This window comes from Lycorma delicatula, chromosome 1 (assembly GCF_047948215.1).
Source record: "Lycorma delicatula isolate Av1 chromosome 1, ASM4794821v1, whole genome shotgun sequence".
NCBI classification, from domain to species: Eukaryota; Metazoa; Arthropoda; class Insecta; order Hemiptera; family Fulgoridae; genus Lycorma; species Lycorma delicatula.
In genome coordinates this window covers 192694668-192718465 of record NC_134455.1, presented here as the reverse complement: position 1 = coordinate 192718465, position 23798 = coordinate 192694668, and the positions used below count along the sequence as shown (strand labels likewise).

Below are 23798 nucleotides of genomic sequence, written 5' to 3'. Positions count from 1 at the left end.
ACTAATAATTCAGTACGTATTCAGAGCTTAACTTTTACATAGAATATCCTCAACATAAAATTGTTCTATGTACGAGCACCCTTATTTTAAATAAACTTCTTCTTTGAAGAATAAACTTCTTCAGTGAAAAATAAACTTGTTTAAAAAAGTAATAAAATAAAATAAATAAATATCCGTCATTTATTAGTTGGTCATTTCAGATAATAAGGTAACTAGTTTGGAAAGGAAATATATCAATATCCATCAATTCTGATCGACACCTTAATCTCATATTCATTGAGAGACAAAAATATCCAAGAAATATAAGCTGTTGTACTTTTCATTTTACGTGAATCAAATTGATATGAAATAATAATTTGTTTTAAATTAATCTTTTAACTTTTTTTAAAATTGTAAATGAGATTTTAAAACGTAAATTGTTTTACACAAATGTTTAAATATTAAAGTTTTAACTATTCATTTTTTTCAGATTTGAAAGAAAATACTTTTTTTCTCTCACTAATTATTAAATTTGTAAAAATATTTTATATCTATGATTCACGCTTCTGTTAATCTTCTAAATTATTACTAACTGACAAATAATTAAATAGGAGAATGAGAGGGGTTTTTAAGGAGTTTGAGTAGACGCTGCTTATTAATTGATACTCATTATTATTCACAAAAATAATTCACTTACGACTATTTACTTTGTATCTTTTGGCTTTAAGATAGTCACTATTTAATTAAATTTCACTTTCACTTAAAAACAAAAAAAAATTAGTAATGCAATCAGAAGACTTGAAGAAATTTTTTAACTTTTTTACTAAAAATTGTAACAAAAACTTATTTTTAAAAATATCTTTTTGAACTAATGCCTACTTAAATACTTATTTATTTATCTTCAAAAGTATTTCAAATCTTAAACAAATTACTTATTTATAAATATTTCATTTAATTTTTTTTTCACCATATTCTTTTTTATTCATGAACTTCTGTGATCAATTTGTACCGTTTGCTACAATCTTGCGTGTATACAATTCACCAAGGCACATGGCTATAAATATTTTACGACGCTAACAACTAAACTGAATCGCTATGCATCACAGCACCGTTCATTTCACATTATATTTTATAGTCATGTAAAGGGGTCTGACGTAAAATCTTTCTATTTAGATATCAAAGTAAACACTTCGAGAAGAAAAATAAACAATCTATTTTTTCGTAATCAATCTGACAAAATGAGCCCTGTTCGAACTCCTAGTTCAAGAAAAGAAGTTATCCGTAATCAAGGTTCAGTAACAAATGTTGACTTTCTTTTTTGTTAATATATTACCCTGTTATTATACTGTAAGATATAACTTAAAAATCAAGCGGTAGAAAAAATTGAGTTATAAGGATTAATAGAATTTAAAAATAAATTTTACTGCAATAGAGAAATGGATTAGTTGTAGGGTTACAATATTTTTACACATAGTTGAGAAAAAACGTTTTAAGGATAAATCTTTGATGTATATAATTTTCCAATATTTCAGTTCTGGTAATTACAACATATTTACCAAATCGATTCATAAAATATCAATAATTAAGGTAGACAAATTGTTATTCTGATTACAAATATTTGTAAATTAAGAATAGCCTTATCATTTTTGAAAAATCTTTCTTGCCCCAGATTCTCGAAGTAATAGGATAAATCTCTGATCGTAATAAGCTATTTACATTCAGATAATGGTACTCTACAGAATTCCAAAAATTACTTGGTTCATTTCTTTTCATAATTATGAATGATTTAATTTGATTTTTTTGTTTTTTTTTTACATCGTTTTCCTCTAATCTTTTGCTTCATAAATAAATAAAAAAGATACCATGGTAATTATGATACTTAAAAGATAAACTAACATTTTTTATTACATTTATATTATATATCTAATTTCTTTCTTTTAAAAACTGAAAACTCTTTCTAGATATTCTCTTTGAAAGATGTTCCTGAACACAGTTTTGAATTATGCAAATTATAATCTATTAATCACTATACGAGCTATTATTAATAGGCTAGGATTTTTTTATTGTTTTTTTATAGTCTCATTAACGGTAAGAATTATTAGAGATTTAAATAAAACTAAGTGTCCATAAGTAATTAGGCAGTAATCACTAAACGCTGCATAACAAATATCGAAACAGAATCATGACTACTGCTAGACTATTTTCACTACGTACATAGCACTCCATAAGGGATTTCACGTAAGCAACACCTCTAAATTGAGTTCTTCATTTCACTAACACAGAGAAATCGCTACAGTTTTTTAACGCATTTCTTCCGGTTGAGCAAATCCTTCACATCTGAACCCAGGTTTAATTGATGATGATTAGTTCCGAATACTAGGAGAAACTGGTTTTCGGACAGTTTTACATTGTACGCCTCACAGCACTGCTGAGGAGATCCTCGAAGACGTTCCCCGTATTTCATATAAGGCTGTGGGAGGACTTAGCAACCAGAACTTATTCCATTGAGTACGTAGATTGACACGGACTTCTTTCATGAAGTAGCTTTCAAAACAATCCCAATCGGAAGCCGTTTCTAGCCGCTCTCTAGGCAGCCTCATCAGCTGGTTCGTTCCCGAAGATGCCGCAGTCGTCCGGGATCCATATGAATGCCACTGTCTTGTTTTCTCTTGAGAGGGTATCATAGATAATTTGAATGATCGGCTGTAGTTCAAGATCTCAAGTATACTCCCAGCGTCAGTTATTATCAGGAAGCTGTCGTCACTTTATGCCTCTAAAACTCTCAAGGCAGACTAAATTGCATAAGCCACGCAAAATAAAGCAGAAAAGTAGTACTAAGGTTACATATTATCTCGTTATCAGGGAGTATTATTGAACAGCCACATTCGTCGGCAGAGACAGAGCCGTCTGTATAAATGTGTGGGTAACCGGACATCTTAGTCATCTCGCTAAAGTGGTCCCCAGCAGTTCGGTAATGTGGGTACTGTTTGTTTTCCAGACGGTAAGTATTCAATCTTTAGAGGTCCGCGCAGTCAAGGAACGCCGCATCCCATTTCCTTTCCGAGAAGCCTCAGAAGAGACAGGCCTAGTGCCAGGAGATAGATAAACGTCTGAGGTCGAAAGGCTAAGGTAAGGACTTCTCCCCTTAAATTGTTCAGTGCAAGCGGGCCTGGTCGGCTGCCTTGAGCAGTTGGAGAGACGCGATCTGCTAACCGTGTTTTTGATAACCTGCCAATTTCTCCTGTAACTTAATGGGAGTTCATTGTGTTCCGTTAATATACTTGGTACAAGGCTTTTGGAAAATGTCCCTGTGGATATTCGAAGAACGACCGTTGTGCAAGGAGTCTGGTAAGCCCTTATCCTTTTCTCTCACAGATTCGTACAGGATAGATCTGTATTGCAGCTTCAACAAAACGATGCTTCTTTATGTGTTCAGGGTAATGCGTTTGTCAGCACCCTAATTGCAGAATGATATGAGTTAACGATGTTAATCTTCCTTAGACATTCAGCCTTAGTGTACTTAATGTAGCTTGAACAAGTCAGTTTTTCATAAAACTCCACACCTAGGAGTTTATTCTCATCTGTTCTCTTTATGTCATCCTCACCTAAGTATAGTTTGACTATGCTCTTATATCCGTCTAGCTATCTAGAGAGAACAATAAATCTTGTCTTAGTTACTGACAAATTGAAGCCACTACTATGTGCCCAACTTTGCACTAAGTTTAGCGAATTCTGCATTGTTTCCCTAGTAGTTTCATTTTGTTTGCCTCTACAGGTGATAGTGATGTAGTCAGCGAAGAAACTTTTTTCACCGGCAGAGTGATCACATCTGCTACCTCACTTATAGCACCAAGAAGAGCATCACCCTGAGGACAGATCCCTGTGAGAGTCCTTTTTTTTATTTTTTATTTTTTGTTAGTAAGTACCTTATTGCCCCTAACACTGTTCTGCAGTAAGGATTATCCTGTCTTTCCAAACCATATCATAGGCCTTCAAGACTTCAAGACCACAAGACTTCCCTCTGTGAATGGAACCTATTAGTACTCCATTGTAGGATTGAGTGAATATTGCCAATCCACGAGAAATTCTTTGGTAGGATGACTATATATGTAGGTCAGCCAGTGGGCTATCGATGAGAGACATATCAGCGCTGCTGTCGTTTCATACCTAATCGGATATGCTCGTAATTTCAGCAGCCTACATTGAATCATCAGTCAAAACGTGTCGCGCGAATTTGTTTTTTAAGCGCGTAAGATACACTTGATAGTTCATCAGATTGTTCCAGCTCGCTTGTATCTGTCACCCTCGGGCATCTTCTCATGTATATTTTCACATACTATTACATTGACGTTCATATTCAAAACTATTCCCTTGTATTCGAATGAAGTGGTAGAGTTAGAGAATTTGTTTACAACAATTAGCTTCTCGGCCGAGCATCGAAGTAGCAGTAAAGTTCTTAGTAGATTAGATGGAAACCTAAATGTTCGTTATTTACGCGCTATAGAGCGGGCTATTTATATGCTATTAAATACTCACCATTCCCAAAGCCGGATTAGCTACGATTCTATCCCTCACCTGCATAACAGGTTTAATTTTATACATTTTTTTCAGGTTTAATTTAATTTTATCGATGGTGATACTTATTTTAGTAATTTTAATGCAGCAGAATTAGATATTTGTAGCAAATAAATTGATATATCTTTCACTTAAAACTATTAAATGGTTTTTTCACTTTTCTTATACTTTTCTATATATTATTATAGTCTATATATTATTTGTCTATATATTTCACTTGTAGATTTCTCTTTTTTAAACCCCTGCTTTTCTGCTATTAAAATATTATTTTTCTATAGGTGAAATTCTAAATCGTTTGATATCTTTGAGAAAGATGAAAGGAAATTTATTTATTCCAATTTCATTTGAAACAGACACACTACAAAAGTTTTCTAAATGAATGATTTTTAATTTCTGTTAACTGCTTATATATATATATATATATATATATATATATATATGGGACTAAGTATTCCGGAAGCTAAATAAAAACTTACAGAATAATAAGTGATGATAAGCTAATTTTAATAAAGCCAAAGTATTGTTGTGGTCGTTCACTCGTTTTGCAACTTCAATCTATTTATTGTTATCATTTATGACCTAATTTTTTACAATCATTCTTATAGCAAGGAGAAAAGCCTTCATTGAGAGGTTTTTTAACTCTCAAAAAAATACGTTGACTTATATGAAATAAACCTACCGAGTAAGTTTCATTAAATTAACATATTGATCAAAGTCAGAAGTAAACAAAACGAAGAAAATTATTCTAAAAATGAATTTGTATCAAATGAAAGGCCAAATAACACAAAATCGCTCTACAAATTTAATGTAAGAAAGACGTGGACAGATAACCGCAAAAGAAGAAAATAAACCAAAAGTAAGTTTTTTGTATTTATCGTACATCCACAGACCAATTACATGTAAGTAAACAGTCGTTAAGAAGATAAATATCTAAATCCTACGTGACTACCTCAACAATATTTTTCTAGTAGAAGAAGAATTGGAATCTCAGGATGTGGTGGCTATTATATTCAACTAACGATAACTATTTTGAAAGAAGGTGAAATAGTAAATTACGAAGACCAATTCAATAACAGTATCCGAATTTGGGGGAGGTTTAAATTATACTTTTATAATTAATAAGGCGTACAGCATGAAGATCAAAAAGGATTTGTTTAGGGTTTTATAATCTTCCTGGCTTAACCAGAAGACTTGAAGTAAATGAAGTAGATGGGTACTCCGTCTAAATCTTAATGAGTATCTGAAGAATCATATGTAAACCATGCATAATTTAAAACGAGAAACGTATTTTGTCTTTGTACACGTCCATAGAACAACACAAATTATGCTTATGGAAACCTGCAGACACAACGTTCAAAGGTTCCTGTGTAATAATTTGCGATCTCTCTTTCAAGAATCTATTCTATGAACGGTCACTTACTGAATACCAATCGTTCTTTTTTTTCTTCTCTCATGTCTGGAATTGATGGTTTCTCTTCTTCAATTTCATCCTCAGAAGACTGGAAAAACTCCTTGCAGGAGATTTGTATTTTTTTGATTCTTTAAGATTCCGCCCAATGATCTTTGAGCGACATAGTTTTCTTTGCCACTGGATTTTCTTTACTTCCTTGGATATGCTTTATACATATTTTAAAGGGAAAGATAGTACGAATGATAGGTGATAAAATGACAGACCTTGCGGCTTTACATTTACTATGGGTTGAAGTTCAAGAAATGCGCACATGACCATAAATTTCTGTACAGAAACATAAATTAAAAAAAATATCGGAAAACACATAAAATTTTGCTTCAAAGTTTATTACAAAAGCGCAGAGGAAATTATAATAATAAATTGTTAATTTACATAATTATCGAAAGCCTGTATAATATATAATAGATAATAATAAGCAGGACTTAAGAAAAATATTCCCACTCTTAATTTGATTTCAGTACCGGCAAGTCCAAATTTTTAGTCAAGTTAAATAAATTATATTATTTTTTACAAAACAAAAAATTCTTCCTCATCGTTGTATTTGTCATATTATTTGTTCTACGGATTCATGTAAGGATTTTGATACGCTTTAGAATAATTTATTCGCGTAATGTTTACCTCATGTCAGTGACACTTCCACGAGTCAATTCTCAATTTATAATTTAATAAAGACCCGTCCTAATAATTTTGCTTATCTCTCCATCTATTTTCAACTGCTTTTCAATATGCATCTTGCATTTTCTAGCAGAGTCCATTTACATATTTTGTCGTGGTTATGGTCATTTCGAGTATTTTTTATTTTATTAGCAATCCTATTTGTATTCTTTTCTTCAATCAAGGATTTGATTATTGAACCCGTACCTGTATCCATCTCCTCGAATATCTTCCAACATCTCTCTCCCTTCAGCAGTATATACATATGTCTTAAAGAAATCCGTTGGAACTCATTCTTTGCAAATGACTGCACAAACGGCTCCTGTAATTGGTTATTTTTTCCTTTATAGACGAAACTCTCAGTTGTTCCCTTACAATAATGTTTGTATTTCTGTTAATTAAGGTACAACCCAAAATATTTCTTAAAAACTTCATTTCAGCAGCCTGAATTTTACTATCGTCTTGTTTTGACTTTGTCCAGGTTTCGTTTGCAAACAGAAGAGTCGGAACCGCCAACGCGTTGTAAAATGTTATACGTGTTTCTACGCTTCTTACTTTATTCCTTAATGTACGAAGGATTGTTCCATATACGTTTTGGGATTCGATAACCTTTTCCTTAATGTGATTATTCTCTCCATGTAAAATATCATATTCTAAATACTTGTAATGACTTGCTGTATACTCGGATTGTTGTTTCCATTTTTTGCATCATAATACCACACTTTTGTTTAAAACAACTCCAAGAAATATTTCCTGCGCCTAAAAATCAAAATTATTGAAAGTTTTAATCACAAAAATAAAGGATTCAATTCCGTTATTTTTCAAGGTTTTAAAAAAGCTCATTGTGATTTCCTGCCCTTAGTACACTAGCTAGGGACAATCAAACAGACTGAATAATTATCAAAAAATTTTTTAAATAAGATTTTATATAATTAAGTTTGTATCTTTTACTCTTTAAATATTAAGGGATAAAATACTTTAAGTTGTATGTAAAGTTAGGTACTAATAAAGTTAGAGAATTAACTCTGCACGAGATTTGTTCGTTATCTTTTGTTATAGTTACAGCTGCTACCGCAGAGTAGCCATCAGGTTGACCAAATTACATAAATTCATGATTTTGTATTCCTAACGAGGATTATACTATGATTTTATGTTTAACATTTTGCCTTCTCTTTAAATGATAAGCAAATTATTGGCTGAGCAGTATAGTCACACTGGCAGTCAGTGCAATTGATCCCACACACAAATCAACAGTCTTCATAAGCCGGTTTTAATTTCTGATTTTCACAAGCTGTTTACATATGTTTGAAAATTGAAAAGAAAATATTGTCTAGACTTTGGATAGTAATGACTGTTGTCTTGAAAGTAACAGAAACAGTCCAGAATCTTAATATAACCATCCTCACCTCAATAATATCCTCTGTTGCCGGATATTTAAGTTTCTTGAAATCTTTTCGTGAGAAAAACAAACCTAAATAAATATATTGATAATCTATATTAGCCATTTTAGGTAGATTTCATAAGAAAGCTACCTATTGTAATGGGTACCACGATCCGACTTCCGGAAAATTTCGATATATCTTTGCATTACGTTTCACATCCTCCAGACCACAAAATCACATGTATATGTGGCTTTGGGGTTCTCATACATATGCTGTTCGTTAGTCCTCTAAACATTACCTAAAGCTTTTGTCTGAAACAATTTTTGATAAAACCAACCCTTACGGCAAGGGATGACCAAAATATTGCTGAAATTTTAAGATGGTCTTGTCATATACTAAACATTTGAAACTTTTTCACATGCAACCATTGTCGTATTGAGTAAATTTTAAGTTTTTCTTAACTTTAAGGTGAAAATCTTTTTTGTCTCTACTTAGCACCGTTGAATTCTACCTCCGCCTTCCGGCGTGCCGAAAGGAATTTTTATTCTTACAGCTTACAAGTTGTTTGTTACTATTATTGTCATAAGAATATTCTCAACTTTTTTATTGGCTTAGAACTACACAATTTCCTTCATAGCCTTCATATAAGATTGTCTAGAATAGTCTTGTTGACGAGAACGAAGAAACTTGTTTTTTTATAACTTGTCGTTTTATAGTTTTAATCGTTATTTACCTTGGTTATGAAATGTTAATCAATCTGAGTATTATCATTTCCATTACAAGACTATTAAGTCTTCGGTTTATGATGTCAGACAAAGTGCGTCCAATCACAACAGATTTTATGATTTTTATAAGTGGATTATCAACCACCAAAGTTTGTAATTGTTTTATTTGTACCTGAAAATGTAGCACTACAATTGCCGGGAAATAAAGTATTAGTCTAGAAGATCTGGTGCGTTCTCGGCCTAGAGCTAAAATACAACCGGATTTATCTGGATTCCCAGAGAACGTTCTACAAGAAACTTTATGTAGGTTCTTTAAATCCCCAACATAATTATTCATGTCACGATCACTCCTGGATTTGACACTTGTTTCAACCAAGCGATTGTTTTGATGAAGGAAAATGTAGTATCTTGTTTTGTAGGACCCTGTGGTAAGTTTGAAAATTATTTAAATTATTTTGTATACAGCCTCGATATTATTCAGAGTAGTGTAGTTACATACTGTATGTTATGTGAAGAAAGACAACAATCAGCTCAGACCCTCGGGGTCGATACTCCCGTACTCTCAAAAATTGAGAGCTCCTGAGAAGCACAGCCAAGCTGAATCCCTCTCTTCCTTACTGCTGCACTATTGCTCCAACTCTAAATCAGCTTCGTGTTTATTACTTATATTTATGAAATATTCTTAGCAGAGTAATATTTGTTACAATATTTCTTAAATCACTAAATTTGTTTTGATTTAATCTCTTCTAACTTTTCACATTTGATCAATAACTACCTCAGAAACTCACTCGGTATTCAATACAGTTTTAATTTATTTTTTCCTAGTTTCCTTTGTATTTCCTTCAGTTATTTGGTAAAAGGTACACGGTTCAGAAAGTTACATTTCTAATGTTTCCGTAACAATATTTTTCTACTTCTGAGTGTCTTACATTATTATACTCGTAAATATTTATCTCCATCACGAGTACTATGTGAAACTTACCATTTTGCAGGCGAGATAATGGACTACTGATCACTGAATAATCATTAATCGACTCCATTTCTTCTTTATCTTTTTTCTACAACAAATCCAATCATCAATATTCTTCTTCTGGATTTCAACAAACTGATCAAATTTCTATATACCTGAACAACAGAACATCTGTGTCCCTTAGTTTTCTATTTTATTTATTATTTCTTTCATAAAATCAGACTTAAATAATTTCAAATTCATTACTTTCTTATTCCTTTTTTAGAGTAAAATTCCTTCTTAATCCTCTAATCTTCCTTTTGCAATTCCTTTCATCTTCATATCTTCTAAAATGTAACGTATTTCTCAGAGTGTTCTCTTTATTATACAAGTATATTTATTATTTTCCAAACTAATCTGAAGGAAGTTAGTTTGATCGTGTAAACCTTCAGTTTTTTTATGCGCTACATAATTCCATTTTGAAAAAATCTGTGATTGTGAATTTTCTACCTGCTCGTATCCTCTTTTCCAATATCGTGCATTTCACTCTAAATTTCTATCCAAGAAATTACTCAAAAATAACCACCATTCAAACAAAAAATTGACGAATGTATCGAAAATATAAACATCCACATCATCGCAGAAACTTTAAGTTAACTTAAATCTTATGTAAAGACCTGACTTGAAACTTTCGTCAGTATTAACTGATACATATTATTGTGAAATATAGGAGAAAAATAGATTTGATTTAAATTAACGTTGGTTATTTTAGTGTTCACTTATTCTGACTGATGTTTTATCAGCAAAGAATACTTCTGAAAATAACTGAATGTTTCATGAATACCTATTATAACTGTTTATAATATTTCTGCTTCAAATTCAACATATTCCAATGCTTTTCGTTAAAAAAAATATAACCCTCTAACTTCTCTGTAACTGTATGAAAACCTTAACAATATTATATATCCTCTTCTTTTTCAATTAAAATTCTTTTAGGATATTGTCTTTAAATTCCTTTCTAACTTCCACCAATAAATTCGATTTTACAAATACTTACCAGAAAAATTACATCTTCTTTAAGTCAATGCAAGTAATAAAATTCTTTTTCCTTTTTACGTACAAAGAAGGAGATAAGACAAAATATTATTGAAATAAAATCGGTAACACTACCTTTTACGAATATATAAATACGATGGTAGATACTAATTTCGATTGTTAAACAATCATCATTTGCTGATAATTTTTTTTTACGGCATTCAAAAAGTTTAGTTTTGGACAATATTTGTTCACCACTCTATTCTCCCATAATCATTTTTCACACGTGTTCCAAAATATTATTTAATTATCTACTTGTCATTTCTTTCTAAACGCTTCACGTTATTTAATTTATTGATTCCGACCAACATTCAAGATTTATTTATTTATTATAATTTCGGTATTCTTTTTGCGAGGTGTTATTGGCCCTATGCACAACCTTCAAACTGAAGTACCAAAGGTTTTCTGTTTGAGATAGCCTGTCTGTCTTGTCCTTAGTCAAGGAGTCGGATTTCGAACTCACCGCTTTCACCTATTACCACCATGCAGAATAAGATTTACTGGAATAGGATTTATAATTTCTGTGTTAGCATTTTTTTAATCATCGCCGTAGTATTTATAGTCATCACCTTACTGGTTTCACTTATAGCCATAAGACACCCAATCAACCACTTTCCCTGCTTCACAGTCCTAATTATAGCTGGCTGGTATTCTATTAGATTTTTCAGTTTGTATGAACCCATCAGGTCGTAAAAGAAAGAAATTCATAATTACATAAGATAATGCAAGAATATATATGCTGCACATAAAGCCAAGTGATCGGATAGTAGAGAGAAGCATATTATTTAAAAATAGGCACGTACGTACGTTTGAAAGTACAAATTTAACCAGATTCGATGAAGGCTCTTCATTTTCAAATATATTTCAAAAGAAGAGACTATTCTGTCAGTATGGAAGTGTACTGATAGTACAAAAAACGATGAATCACATAAAAGTAACCGACCTCATCAAACGCAGCGGCCTAAACTTTTAAGTAACCATCTCATCTATTGTAAAATAATCACAATTGATAAAAATTAAGACTATAGTGTAGATGGGCTGATATCCTTAATGGAGAATGATTTTTATAACTTGGCGAACTTAATCAAATATATATAATCTTTGTAATTCTATTTCTGCAGTATCTACGAAAAATATAATGTTTAATTCCACTTTAAAAACAAATTAACTAATAAACCGATCAGTTGAGTTTATCGATTTGTTGCTTTGGTTTATCAGTTATCCATTAGAATAAGTTTATGGTAATTTGTTGCATAAATGACAGACTGTTGTAATAAATGACTCGAAACATGTAACTGTTGGATGTTAATGAAGTACTACTGTTAACTCTCCATGCCGACTATTCATACTGCTTAATCGGTAGAAACACAATCTGGCTAAACAGATATTATGGTTCATCTTAATGAATTATTGTGCAGAACAACACAACTACACTGAGATTTCTCCATTTGTCAAGTTCCATCCCAGCCAGTTAATTAAAACGTGATAATTCTAAATTAAAGATTCAATGGAACGTTAACAGTATTTGTCAATTCTTTGTAGCTGATTCTTTCAACCGCTAGAATTACAGTAAAAACGAAATGACAGTCTTAAGAGTAAAAAAAATTAAGAAATTTAACTAAAATGAATACCTCCTACAACTCTGTTACTTGTAAGATCAACGTATTCCGCGTCAAAAATTATTAATAAAAGTGAGGCCTACGTTCTTAAAATTTAAATAATAATCAAGATCAATACTATTAATATACATTTTAGGAATAGCATTAAACTCAATCCTCGGAAGAGGTCAACCGTATACAATAATAAATGGTTTTAATTTATTAACGTTGAGGCATTTAGTACCTTGAATTAACGAGAGTGCATGAAAAAAAATCTTAAAATCATCGGCTTAAAAGATAAATAATTTGAAATAGCATCATAATAGCATATTATATCACTACATAACTTATAAGTAAATAAAATAGGCCATTGGATAGATTGAGGAATACCACGAGTAAGAGTCCCTAGTCTGAACATTCATCATTAGCACCAGACAAATTTGAGGAAAGAAAACAAAATAGAAACAACCAAACGATCCATTGTAAAAAACCATCTTATTTAATTTAATGAAAATTAAAGATGTAAATAATAAAATAAAAAAAAATATATATAATGCTATTATGTATGGCTTACCTTATAACCTTATGTTAATCAATAATACACAAACAAGCTGTTATAATATTATGTTTAGCATGTAAACTTGATTGAAATTTATTGAAAATGAATTCGGAACATAAGAGAATGCTTGATCGTAAATAAATAATACGTTTGAGACATTAGAAATAGCGGGTAGAAAACCAATTGGTCTATAATTAGACAACTCTTTAGATTATGTTAGCTTCGTTAACGGACATACCACATCTCACTTCCATATAATAGGAGAAAATGATGTGGAATGATGTGATTTATTGAATATATCAACTGATATATTCAAAAAGTGAATCTTTTTGTTTATCTTTTTGCAAGTTAATGTTCTTACTCTTTTTTGAAGTAAATTTTTGTATAGCCTTAAATATCGTCTTTTCGAACACAATTAGTAATCGAAATCGATCAACTTCTATATTACGATCATCATATTCTACTTATCAATAGCTGAAATATTTGAAAGATCTACAAGGGATTGCAAAAACAGTTATCAGGAAAAGCGTGCTTTTTAAACGCTCAGATATCAAAGGCATGCAAAAAAACATATTAAATAGCAGTTGGTTAAAGTTTAGGACATCTACATTCACATCATTCTCATTAATACCAAATTCCAATCTACTGTAAGCAGTTCTTGCAAAAACAAACTGGGGATAAATTCGGGAAAAACATGATACTTTGTAAATTGAAAATTATTAAGAAACTTGTATTTGTTCACTCAGTAAGATCATGATTTGAAAAGGCCGAAAATTTCCCATTATAAACCTTATAACTGATATCAGTAACAGGTCTTGAATCAATTATTGTACTCCTCAATTAGTGTATGGGTATGTGTATTATTATTTGGCAAAAAGGTGCGCAATAAATTAATATTAAAATAACTCATAATTTTTACATAAAGAAATAATCACTATTAATGATCTATAATTATTTATTTATTTACTTATTCAACAACAACAGGCTGACACCCTATACTAGCTGGTTGATAATGAATTTTTTAACGAATAAAAATGCCTTGTCTACCGGGACTCGAACCCGAAAGAAAGAAATATTGCTTCTTCAACAAAAAGATCGGTTTTAAGTAAAATTTCATAATGAAAGAGCAAGAAATGTGTAAAAAAAAGATTTAAAAACTCTCAAACTCAATTTTAGTAGATGTTAACAACTAATAATATTTTATTAGTATTTAAACAGACTTCGACAAACACATGTTCAGGTTTTTTATGACATTCACCCCAGGAGCGATAAAATTTAACAACATATTTTGTTATATTATATTAAAGAATTATTATTAAAGAATTAATTTTGTTATATTAAAGAATTATTACGAAATAAACATAGTCATCAAAGAAACTACAAAAGAATTTTAAACTTTAATATTTGTGCTTAGTCATGCTTCGAAAAAACATTGCATTTCCTGAGCTATATTAATTCCCACAATAACCAGATATTATTTTGATTTGAGTATACTTAAAATTTACAATTAATTAAGGAAGGGTCCGGGGTTATCACACTAACAAATGGAAATTTAGGAATAAGCCAGTCCCAGCAAAGACTGAAATAGTAAGACGGAAAGCAATGAATGAAATCAACCAACATCACTCACGTATACGCTTATTACGCACGTAAATTTAAGTAAAGATTCGTATCAGTTGATTACCGTTACAAACAACGGAAACCGATGGTCTTGCGACAAAACTATTAAATCAAACCTAAAAGTGTCAACAATAAGTATTGTATAAAAAATGAAATAGGTTTAAATTTCGTAAAAAAGACGTTATTCATAAGATAAACGCATAATTTGTCAAGAATAAAAAAGTATATAAAGTCTGATTAATAATCCAATTACTAATCGACCACAATGAAATAATAACAGCAACTTCAAAACTAATTACTGTCATTTAATTTAATTAAACTATCTTTATGAATTATACATAAATAAATTGCTTGCTTTAAAATTTTAAAAAAAATACGGCATTATAGACTAAAACAGTGAAATACACCCCCTAAAGCAGCGTTTCTCAACCTAACTATCCATTTCGCCCTTGGTGTAAGACGATCTTTTAATTTTTTTCAAAAATCTACTATTCTTTCCTGTATTCGCCTTTGCATCATCACTTCATTCTGCAATATATCTTGTTTAATTTATATTATAGTTTTTAGTAGCTGGATAAAAAAAAATATATATTAAAAAGACATTGTCCTGTTGCATGATCAGGAATACATTTGCAAAACAACATACTTTCTTTGATCGATCTGTCATATCGCCGTTATTCTTCATAAAAAATAACAACTAAGAAGTGTTTGTTACATCTATTGATTCGTTAAATTGAATACTAAAAAATTCACTTGAACTCATCTTAATTATCTTATCGCGAACATCGACAGCTACGTATTGGATTATTGATACTGTGTCGTTAGAAAGCGAAATTTCTTTTGCTTCTTTCACGCCTATTAAAACAGAGACCACATCAACTGTACAAAGCAATATGAGGTTTTATGAAATTGTATGGGGTTTGAACATCTTAACTACAACTCTTAATGCTATGAGATAAGATGCTACAAGTGTACTTTTATAAGTATGGCTTGATTTACAAATAGAACCTGCTGATTTCTCAAAGCACGTCATTTTCTTTCGAAAAATTTCAAGGATTTTCTTATATGATCCGGATGTTTAATTTTCACGTGTCGAATTAACTTTGATGGCTTTATGCTTTCATCGGAAAGGTCTTGAAAGCGAATAAGGCACTATAATCTAGTCTTTTTACCAATCGATTTACTGGATATAGATAGATCACTTTATCTATCCTTTTTTCATAAGAAGCCAGTTGAAAAACTAAACAGTTGCACCGTTTGACACTAAAAAAACCGAAACCTCAATTGTTATTTTCAGTGAAACAACGCTTTTAAAAACTTAAATAAGTTAAAACTTAAATAAAGGCACACGCTTCGCATTTGAAAGTAAACTGACATTCTGCAATCCCTTACACCTCTTTTATACTGTTGGGAGCGCATGACATTTATTTTTGAGAAAATTTATAAAATTAAGTCAACAAAAAACAAATACAATATTTTTTTAAAATTGGTTATTTAAAAGAAGGCAGACAACAAGATGACAAAATAATGTTAACTAAAAGCCTTTTTATATTTCAGAAAAACTGCAGAAACAATATTAACTATTCAAAATGAACAAAAAATTAAATGAAAGACTACTCGATAACAGTGTTTAAGATTCAGTGCGAGTACGTGTGTATTACGGCTTAAAAATGTTTTTTCATTTTGTAATGAAGAATACATAAAGATAACTTTTGTTTACGGAGTTGGTAATTAAATTAAGCAAGCCTCACATCATGAATATCAAGAGATTTTCTAATAAAAAAAATAGCTAATGACAGGACTACATCACTTTATATGAAACGACTCTGATATCATACAAAAGACTGTTCAACGAATTTTAAGTCGAACATAGTGTTGTGTAAACATCTACGTAAAATATTTCGAACGAATTATGTAATCTAAAATTTTTAACTTTTTTTTTAATTGCTTTGAATGTTAATTTTTTTTAACAATTCCTTTGCAACAACGAAAATATTTCTGGTTTGATTAAAATGATAATATTTAATGCCTCCTTTTGGTCTATTTTGTTTTAAATAAGTTGATTTTATTCAATTTATTTCATTTCTTATTTATTTAATTAATTCTTTTGCTTGTTTTTTAAACTAAAGAGTGTGTTTTTCGACTAATTTTTGTGTTGTAAAGCGGTTTTCACAGTATCTCCAGCTCTAAGATCTTCTTTTATCTTTAATTTTTATTTCAAAAACGCCAATCTTCCTCCCATAATCGGGTCTATAATTTCAATATAACTTCATTTTGGTGAGGAACTAGAAAAAATTTTGGGGGTGCAGCAGTTTTTCGCTAGCCGTATTCGAAACAAAGTTTTTCTAAATCCATGTTACGTGAATTTTTTTCATTCCTGTAATCAAAGTTTACGTCTATGAAGTTCAGCCCAAAATGTCTGGATATATGTTTATAAAACAAGAAAAGTAAAAAAAATATTTTCTTATTAAAGTTCTCCATTTTCTTAAATAAAAACACAGTACAACCTAATATTTAAAACAGTTTACATATACTGTTCAGTTTTTGGTCAAGGTCGCAGACAACGTTGTTCGAGAAACCACAGTTTTGTCGATTTTGCATTAACGGGCTAGGGTTTGTCAACAAATCAGTGAATGGTGTTATAAACAACATAACCCAAGGTAGTTTATTATTCTGACAATTCTTTACAATTCTGACCTGTGTGCGAATTCCGATGTCAGCTGTTTGTCGGTCAGTTCTCATCGTGCCTTGGATGTGTTAGCTTCGGTGCTGTGTACATTGTTTTTTTTTTATTAAATCGTCGGGTCAAGCTCTTTACAAGATTTAGGTTATCTAAAGAATTCATTAAATTTTTACTTACTGCTCGCGGCTGTTTCTGTATGGATATAATATATAAATACTAAAATTAGATTATTTTTTAAGTGAAATGTTGTGCTCGGTAAGAATGGTCGTGCTGTAAGTTAATTATGTGTTTGAATTCCTGTTCTTTTTTTATTTTGTGATTGTAATGTTTATTCAATTATTCTCAGTTAAGTCTTCTGTTCTTGTAGCATAAATGTTATTTACCGTATTGTTTTCCTTTATTATGCCTAAACTCTTCTTGCGTTTCTGGCATAATTATAAATTTAACAAATTTTAAATAATGTTGATGTGCTGTTTTATTTTTTTTCTCTCTTTCGTAATCACTACCCAATCCAGACCATCAGATCCTCTCAGAACATATACAGTATTACTATTATTATAAAAGAAAAAATAAGCGTACTAATCTAACTTTGAATTTTATAGTCCAGTAGATTCAACAAGTTGATACCGATTCAAACTTAACCTGCAACTCAAAAAATTCCTGGTCCGAAGAAATTTTTTCAAGTTGGTTCATAGAAGGGGGTGAGTACGGTTAATTGGATGGTGAGTTCCCTTTGGTTATTGCGGTGACCTCTTAGTAGGTCAACACATGAAACAAATCGTACTTAATTTACTCTGCGTACATTAATTGGAGATATATACGTAAAAACAGTCTCTTATCAATTAAAATAAGGAAATTCATCGGATAAAACAGCAGAACGCATCGCAGCAAACTGAGATTTGGAAAATTTTTATTTCATACATCACATATCTAGTTTTAAAAAGATTCATTCAATTTTAGCTCTTCGTTCAACCTTTGAACAGATTCAAAATTTTACCTTTTGTCGAGGTGCTTTCGTTCTACACGATAAATGTAAATTTAAATTTATTTTACTATATTCTGCAACAACCGATGATAAAGATTTGTTTGAAGCGTTTCTAATTGCGTTTCTGGATCGCAGAAAATTTTTATTTTTTCTAAATCTTCAGAATGCAGATTCATAATGCTTACTAACAAAGTTCTTTAAGGTGAACTTAGCAAGTGATCCGTGTTTATTTAGCCACAAATATTTTGAACCGTATAGAGAAGTTTTATAGAGGAGAGTCAGACTAATAAATGAGTTTATGAAGCAAGTAAGTAATCTGAAGTATAAATAAAAGCCTATGACTAATTTAAGATCATTAAACAAAACCAACCGATTAGATCAAACAATTAAATAAGAAAAAAGTAACCGATTCTTGTAGGTATCTAACTTTTTTTAAATTGTCATTATTGTATTAATTCTTGATATTTGCTAATATTTTGACGAAATTATGAATTATGCTAATATAAAATTATATAAAATTTAAATTTTTGTCACTAGAATAAAGTTAAGAGCGGTCTCATACGGGTAGTGGTCGCTGTACTTCATGCATTTACTTACGAAGAAGCAATCAAACAATATTCATTAGTAAATATTCCCGTAAAAATAGTGTTGCTTAAGAAAAAATAAATTCTGAATAGGCGTCTCGAGAACCTTCCGAGTCTGAGGGGAGAAGATCTGGAATTCTTTTATCTTGTATTTGAAAATATTTTTTCCAAAAGAAAATCGGCTTATGAATAATAAATAATGTGAATTTTGCGGCTTTAGTATTTCAATATTTCAAATGTTTGGCTTTAAAGAGAATATTAGATATGAGGCTATGACTCACCTTTGAAAACAATATGATTTTAATGACTCCTGAAAATAGAAGAGAAAGAGAAGGCAAAAATATTTCAATTTTACTCTTTTTTACTGCCTTGAACGCGAAAAATTTCGGTTTCCAGATTTCAGCGGAAATATTTATTTTGGCCATCCCTGAATCCATTTTGACTAACTTCGGCGTGATGTCTGTACGTACGTATCTCCCATAACTCAAAAACAATTAGCCGTAGGGTGTTGAAATTTTGGCTTTAGGACTGTTCTAACTTCTAGTTGTACACCTCCCCTTTTGATTGTAATCGACTGAACCAAAAGTGTCCACAAAAGCCCAAAATCCAAAACAATTTGAATTTTGAACTTTTTCTTAATCGCAGTAAAAAGCCCTCGTTGAAAACTTTTCAACGATATATTATAAGTGGTACTTATTTTCATCGGTTCCAGAGTTATAGCCAAATAAAACTGTAATTAATGAAATATTTGGATCTTACAGGAAGGCATATTGGTTCGAATCAGACTTCATGTCCTTTATTTTAAATTTAAATATATTGATTTATTAATAATTATTTACCTCTTATTGTAAAAAAAAATATGATGAATAATACTTCAATAATAAAAAATTCCCTTTCGGCACGCCGAAAGGCGGAAGTTGATTTCACCTGGGCTAAATATGGGATAAGAAATATTTCCACCTTAAAGTTAAGAGAAAATTCAAATATACTCAATACAACGGTTGCAAGGGAAAAAAGTTTCACATGTTTAGCATACAAGCCTCATATTCTTACAATTCCAGCAATATTTTGGTCATCCTTTGCCGTACGGGTTGGTCATATCATAGACAAAAGTTTTAGATAATGTTTAGATGACTAACGACCACTTCAAACCGATTCGATACTGTGCCTATAAAGGGAGATATGATTTTTGTCTTCGAAACCCCATTTTTCCACTCCCTGGGCCAATGGTTGGAGATATCAAAAGACTTTACTTAGATAAGTTTTAGATCCTTATCCAAAGAATAGTAGAAACTTTAAATTAGTTCGATATTATACTTAATAAGAAAGTTATAGCGATATTTTGTTTTTTTTCGATAAAGCCATTTCCACCTCCATGGTCGATTTTGCCCATTAACGAACTCGACCGAGATTTTGGGTTGTATTTTATGTATCAATTTGAAAGTAATTGGCGCAAAATTACAGCAGTTATCGTGTCCAGAAAAAGTGAAATATATAAAATATATATATAAATGTATACATAAACTTTTGAACTGACGGTGGTTTCGGGGTATGGGGGACATGAAACACGAAGATATGTCGAAATTTTCTGGAAATCGAATCATGGTACCCATTATAATAGGTAGCTTTCTTATGAAATCTACCTAATATATAAAACATATTGGAAGTTTTTAATGAAATAAAATTTTATGTACTTTTCATTTTAAAAAATGTATATGTATTTTAATAGTCCTACAAGGAAGTCATGTGTTGTCTACATCAGATTTTTCTTTTAGGACAACTCAAATATTCATTTCATTTTTCATTTTTGTTTTATGATATATTCCAAGTTTAGTGAGAGAGGACCGCAAATAGTTTCAAAACTCTTTGACATTATACATTTAATTTATCCTCTAATTAAATGAATAGAATCTAGTTTCAGAATCTTACTTCGTTTTCTGATTCCCTTCTTTTGAAAAACAAATTTTCACAGCCCAATCAATGTCCTGTTCTATATCCAAAAAAATAGACTCCAACCGAAATTTCTTCTGCCTTCACGACAATTTGCAACAACAAATAATTATACTTTGCCTCATTTTTCCGAATAGTTTTGATTCCACTCCACTGATTTTTAACGTTGATTTTGTCAAGACTGAAAACTACATTAAAAAAAAAAAAACTAAATCCGTTCTTTCTAATATCCTTTAAAAAGTTAAATAATAAATAGAATCATTGGTTTTTTTTTGTGGAATTTATATGTACAACTTTTTCCAAATACTCCCCAAATAATAATTATAAAAATTAAAAATAATCATACTCACATACTAAAAGTTTACTGCCAAAAATTAAATTAAATTTCTCTTTAATAAAACTCACCTAGCATCTCGTATAGCTTCAATCCACGATTTACAGTCACTTTCTGTACTAGCTCGCAATTCATACTGTCTTTGGTTTTCTCTTCGGTACGAAATAGCAAAACAATACTGAAATAAAACACGAAAAACATGAAAATTAAACCTACAATTTTTAAAAACAATTTGTGAAATAATTTAGGAAAAATGCACAAACTCACGTTCTCAAAACAATAGTATTTACTACACTATTTTTATGGGTATTGCCAAAATCATTTTAGATGTATTAAAATTGTTACTAATTAAAAAACAACAAGGGCTGTTTTATAGGTGGATTTTCAGATAAAACGTTTTTGTAAGAGGTGAATTTCAGAACTTAAAAATACTAAAGATAAAGCTAAGTCATTCAAAAGGTGATATCGATTAGTTATTTGCAAGGACTAAATGACAATTTAGGAAAGCTAAAAGAAAAGTTGAAGCCAAAGATATGTAGCCGTTAGTCTCGTAATTATAGAAAGACAAAGAAATTGTCTGTCATCCAATATTACGTGGCAGTTAGTCGTAAAATAAGTAAACTAATGTGATAACAGAAAGTTGTTTTCAAAAATGTTTTGTAGAATCTAAATAATTTTTTTTTCAAGAAAATATATGTTATAAGTGCGGTCTGTAGTTACAAACTAAAGTATAACCGTTACTTTAAATTACGACGATATCGTGTAGGTTTGCTGACGTGGGTTATTAATAACAGGAAATGAAAATAACTTTGGCGCACTGAGTGTGTATGCAAAACACAACTGTTACACAGTTCTTTTCGCTGAAACAGATACTTTGCTTCCTCGGTACTATTTCCCAGTAACCACTTGGGGGGGTTTCTAATTAACCACATATTCGGGTTTGATAATCCCGAATATATTAAAGGCACATACCTTCTCGACTTGAGCCAAAAATTAGTTCCCAAGGGCTTTAATCCACCTAAGCTCCACTAAATATTTCTTTACTGTCTGAGAATAATAAGAATCACGTGAAACAGATTGTACCTTTCTAATAATTCTTTTACCAGGACGTAATATTTCATAAACGTACAGTCGCCGCCAAGTAACGGCGAACTGGGAATGGCGACGAATATTACCCGACATAAATGTCATCGTAAATTACAGCTGCAATATGTGTATGCAACTAAGAAATGATTAATCATGGTGTGCCAGTGTTTTAGAGAACAGTAGTGTAGCAGTGGCATGCAGGCTGATCATCCAAGCTCGCCGTTACGTGGCGGCTACTATAATTGATGAAAAATCGTAAAGATTTCGTCCTCAATTTTTTTATAATTATATTTTTTTTAGGCAATCCAATTACCTAAAAACATCATAGATAAAATATGATTAAATTTTAGCTGCACACACGCGCACCTGCGCGCACACGCACACGCACACACACAAACAAATATAATAGAATTTAAGATAAGCTTATTTTAGTAACATAATTAAATGTTATTTAATGTAGTCATAAAATTAATAAAAATAAATTCATAATATAATGAATAATTTTATTCTAATCTTGAATAATACATTGACGAAACATATTTGATAAAATTTAATTTTCTAAAATTATCTTTCCTTTATTATTATTTTGTCTTTTAACTTACAGTGGCCTCAGATTTCAAGAAACAATCAGGCTGAGATTAAGTCTCATCGAGCTCACCTAAGCGTGACCCAATCATGAAGCCAACCTTTTCTTCTGTCCTTCTTTCCTCTCTTCTCCATCACCAAATTTGAGAGGCTTAGAGATTCTACTCAGTACGGATTCATTAGTTCCTCTTACCACCTCGTTTGTATTCGTCCCTTACTTCCGAACTTTGTTCTTGAATTTTCTACCTCATTTTTCTTTCATTCTAGTAACCATATTTCTTTTTTTTTTTTACAGTTAAAATGTTCTTTTTACTATAAATTTGTTACGCCTATTACGATATTTAGCTACCGCCAAAGATTTATTTCTTACAGTTTTATATTTTAAATTTTTTAATGTCCTTTTCAGTAAAAAGCTTTTAAAATTTTTATTATAATTTCCATAATTAAGTTTCGAACAATAAATTTAGATTTTGAAAATAAAATAAATTTCTTCTAATAATATATTTATACTTTAAATCCAAATAAATATAAGCACCTTAGAGTGGATTCTAGTTTAAAATTACCATTTTATAAAACAATAAAAGATTTGAAACTATTTTCTTTTAGGATAAGCAGAACAAGACACAAATATTAATAAAGCCGTTTCGTCCTCAAATTAATATAGAAAGAAAACTGAAGAAGAATAAAGATAAAGCTACGTAACATTGGAAATATCGAGAAGAAATTTAATGAATGGAACAGAATAAAATGATTAGAATTTACAAGTAAGTTGTGTTGAAATATATTTAGAAAGTAAATGGTAACGATCTGTACTAAAATCAGTAAATATTACCATGTACTATATTGCCTAGTATTATACGAATATAATAAGAAAATACTTACCCTGGAGGAGACATTGATAGCAACCATAATTTAGTGTTATTGAAATATAGGTTGGGGTTTAAAAACCTGAAGAACAGATGTCAGATGAATCGGTGGAATTTA

At 30.6% G+C, this 23798-nt stretch overlaps 1 protein-coding gene across 1 annotated transcript in view; it reads right to left on the bottom strand.

Moving 5' to 3' along the window:
- The window catches only part of LOC142317735 (ras-specific guanine nucleotide-releasing factor 1-like), a 526102-nt gene that overhangs the window by 318402 nt on the left and 183902 nt on the right, over nucleotides 1-23798 (bottom strand). Inside the window, exon 5 of the mRNA XM_075354282.1 lies at nucleotides 21215-21321. Within this exon, the coding sequence (XP_075210397.1) occupies nucleotides 21215-21321 (107 nt within the window). The remainder of the gene's footprint in view (nucleotides 1-21214; nucleotides 21322-23798) is intronic.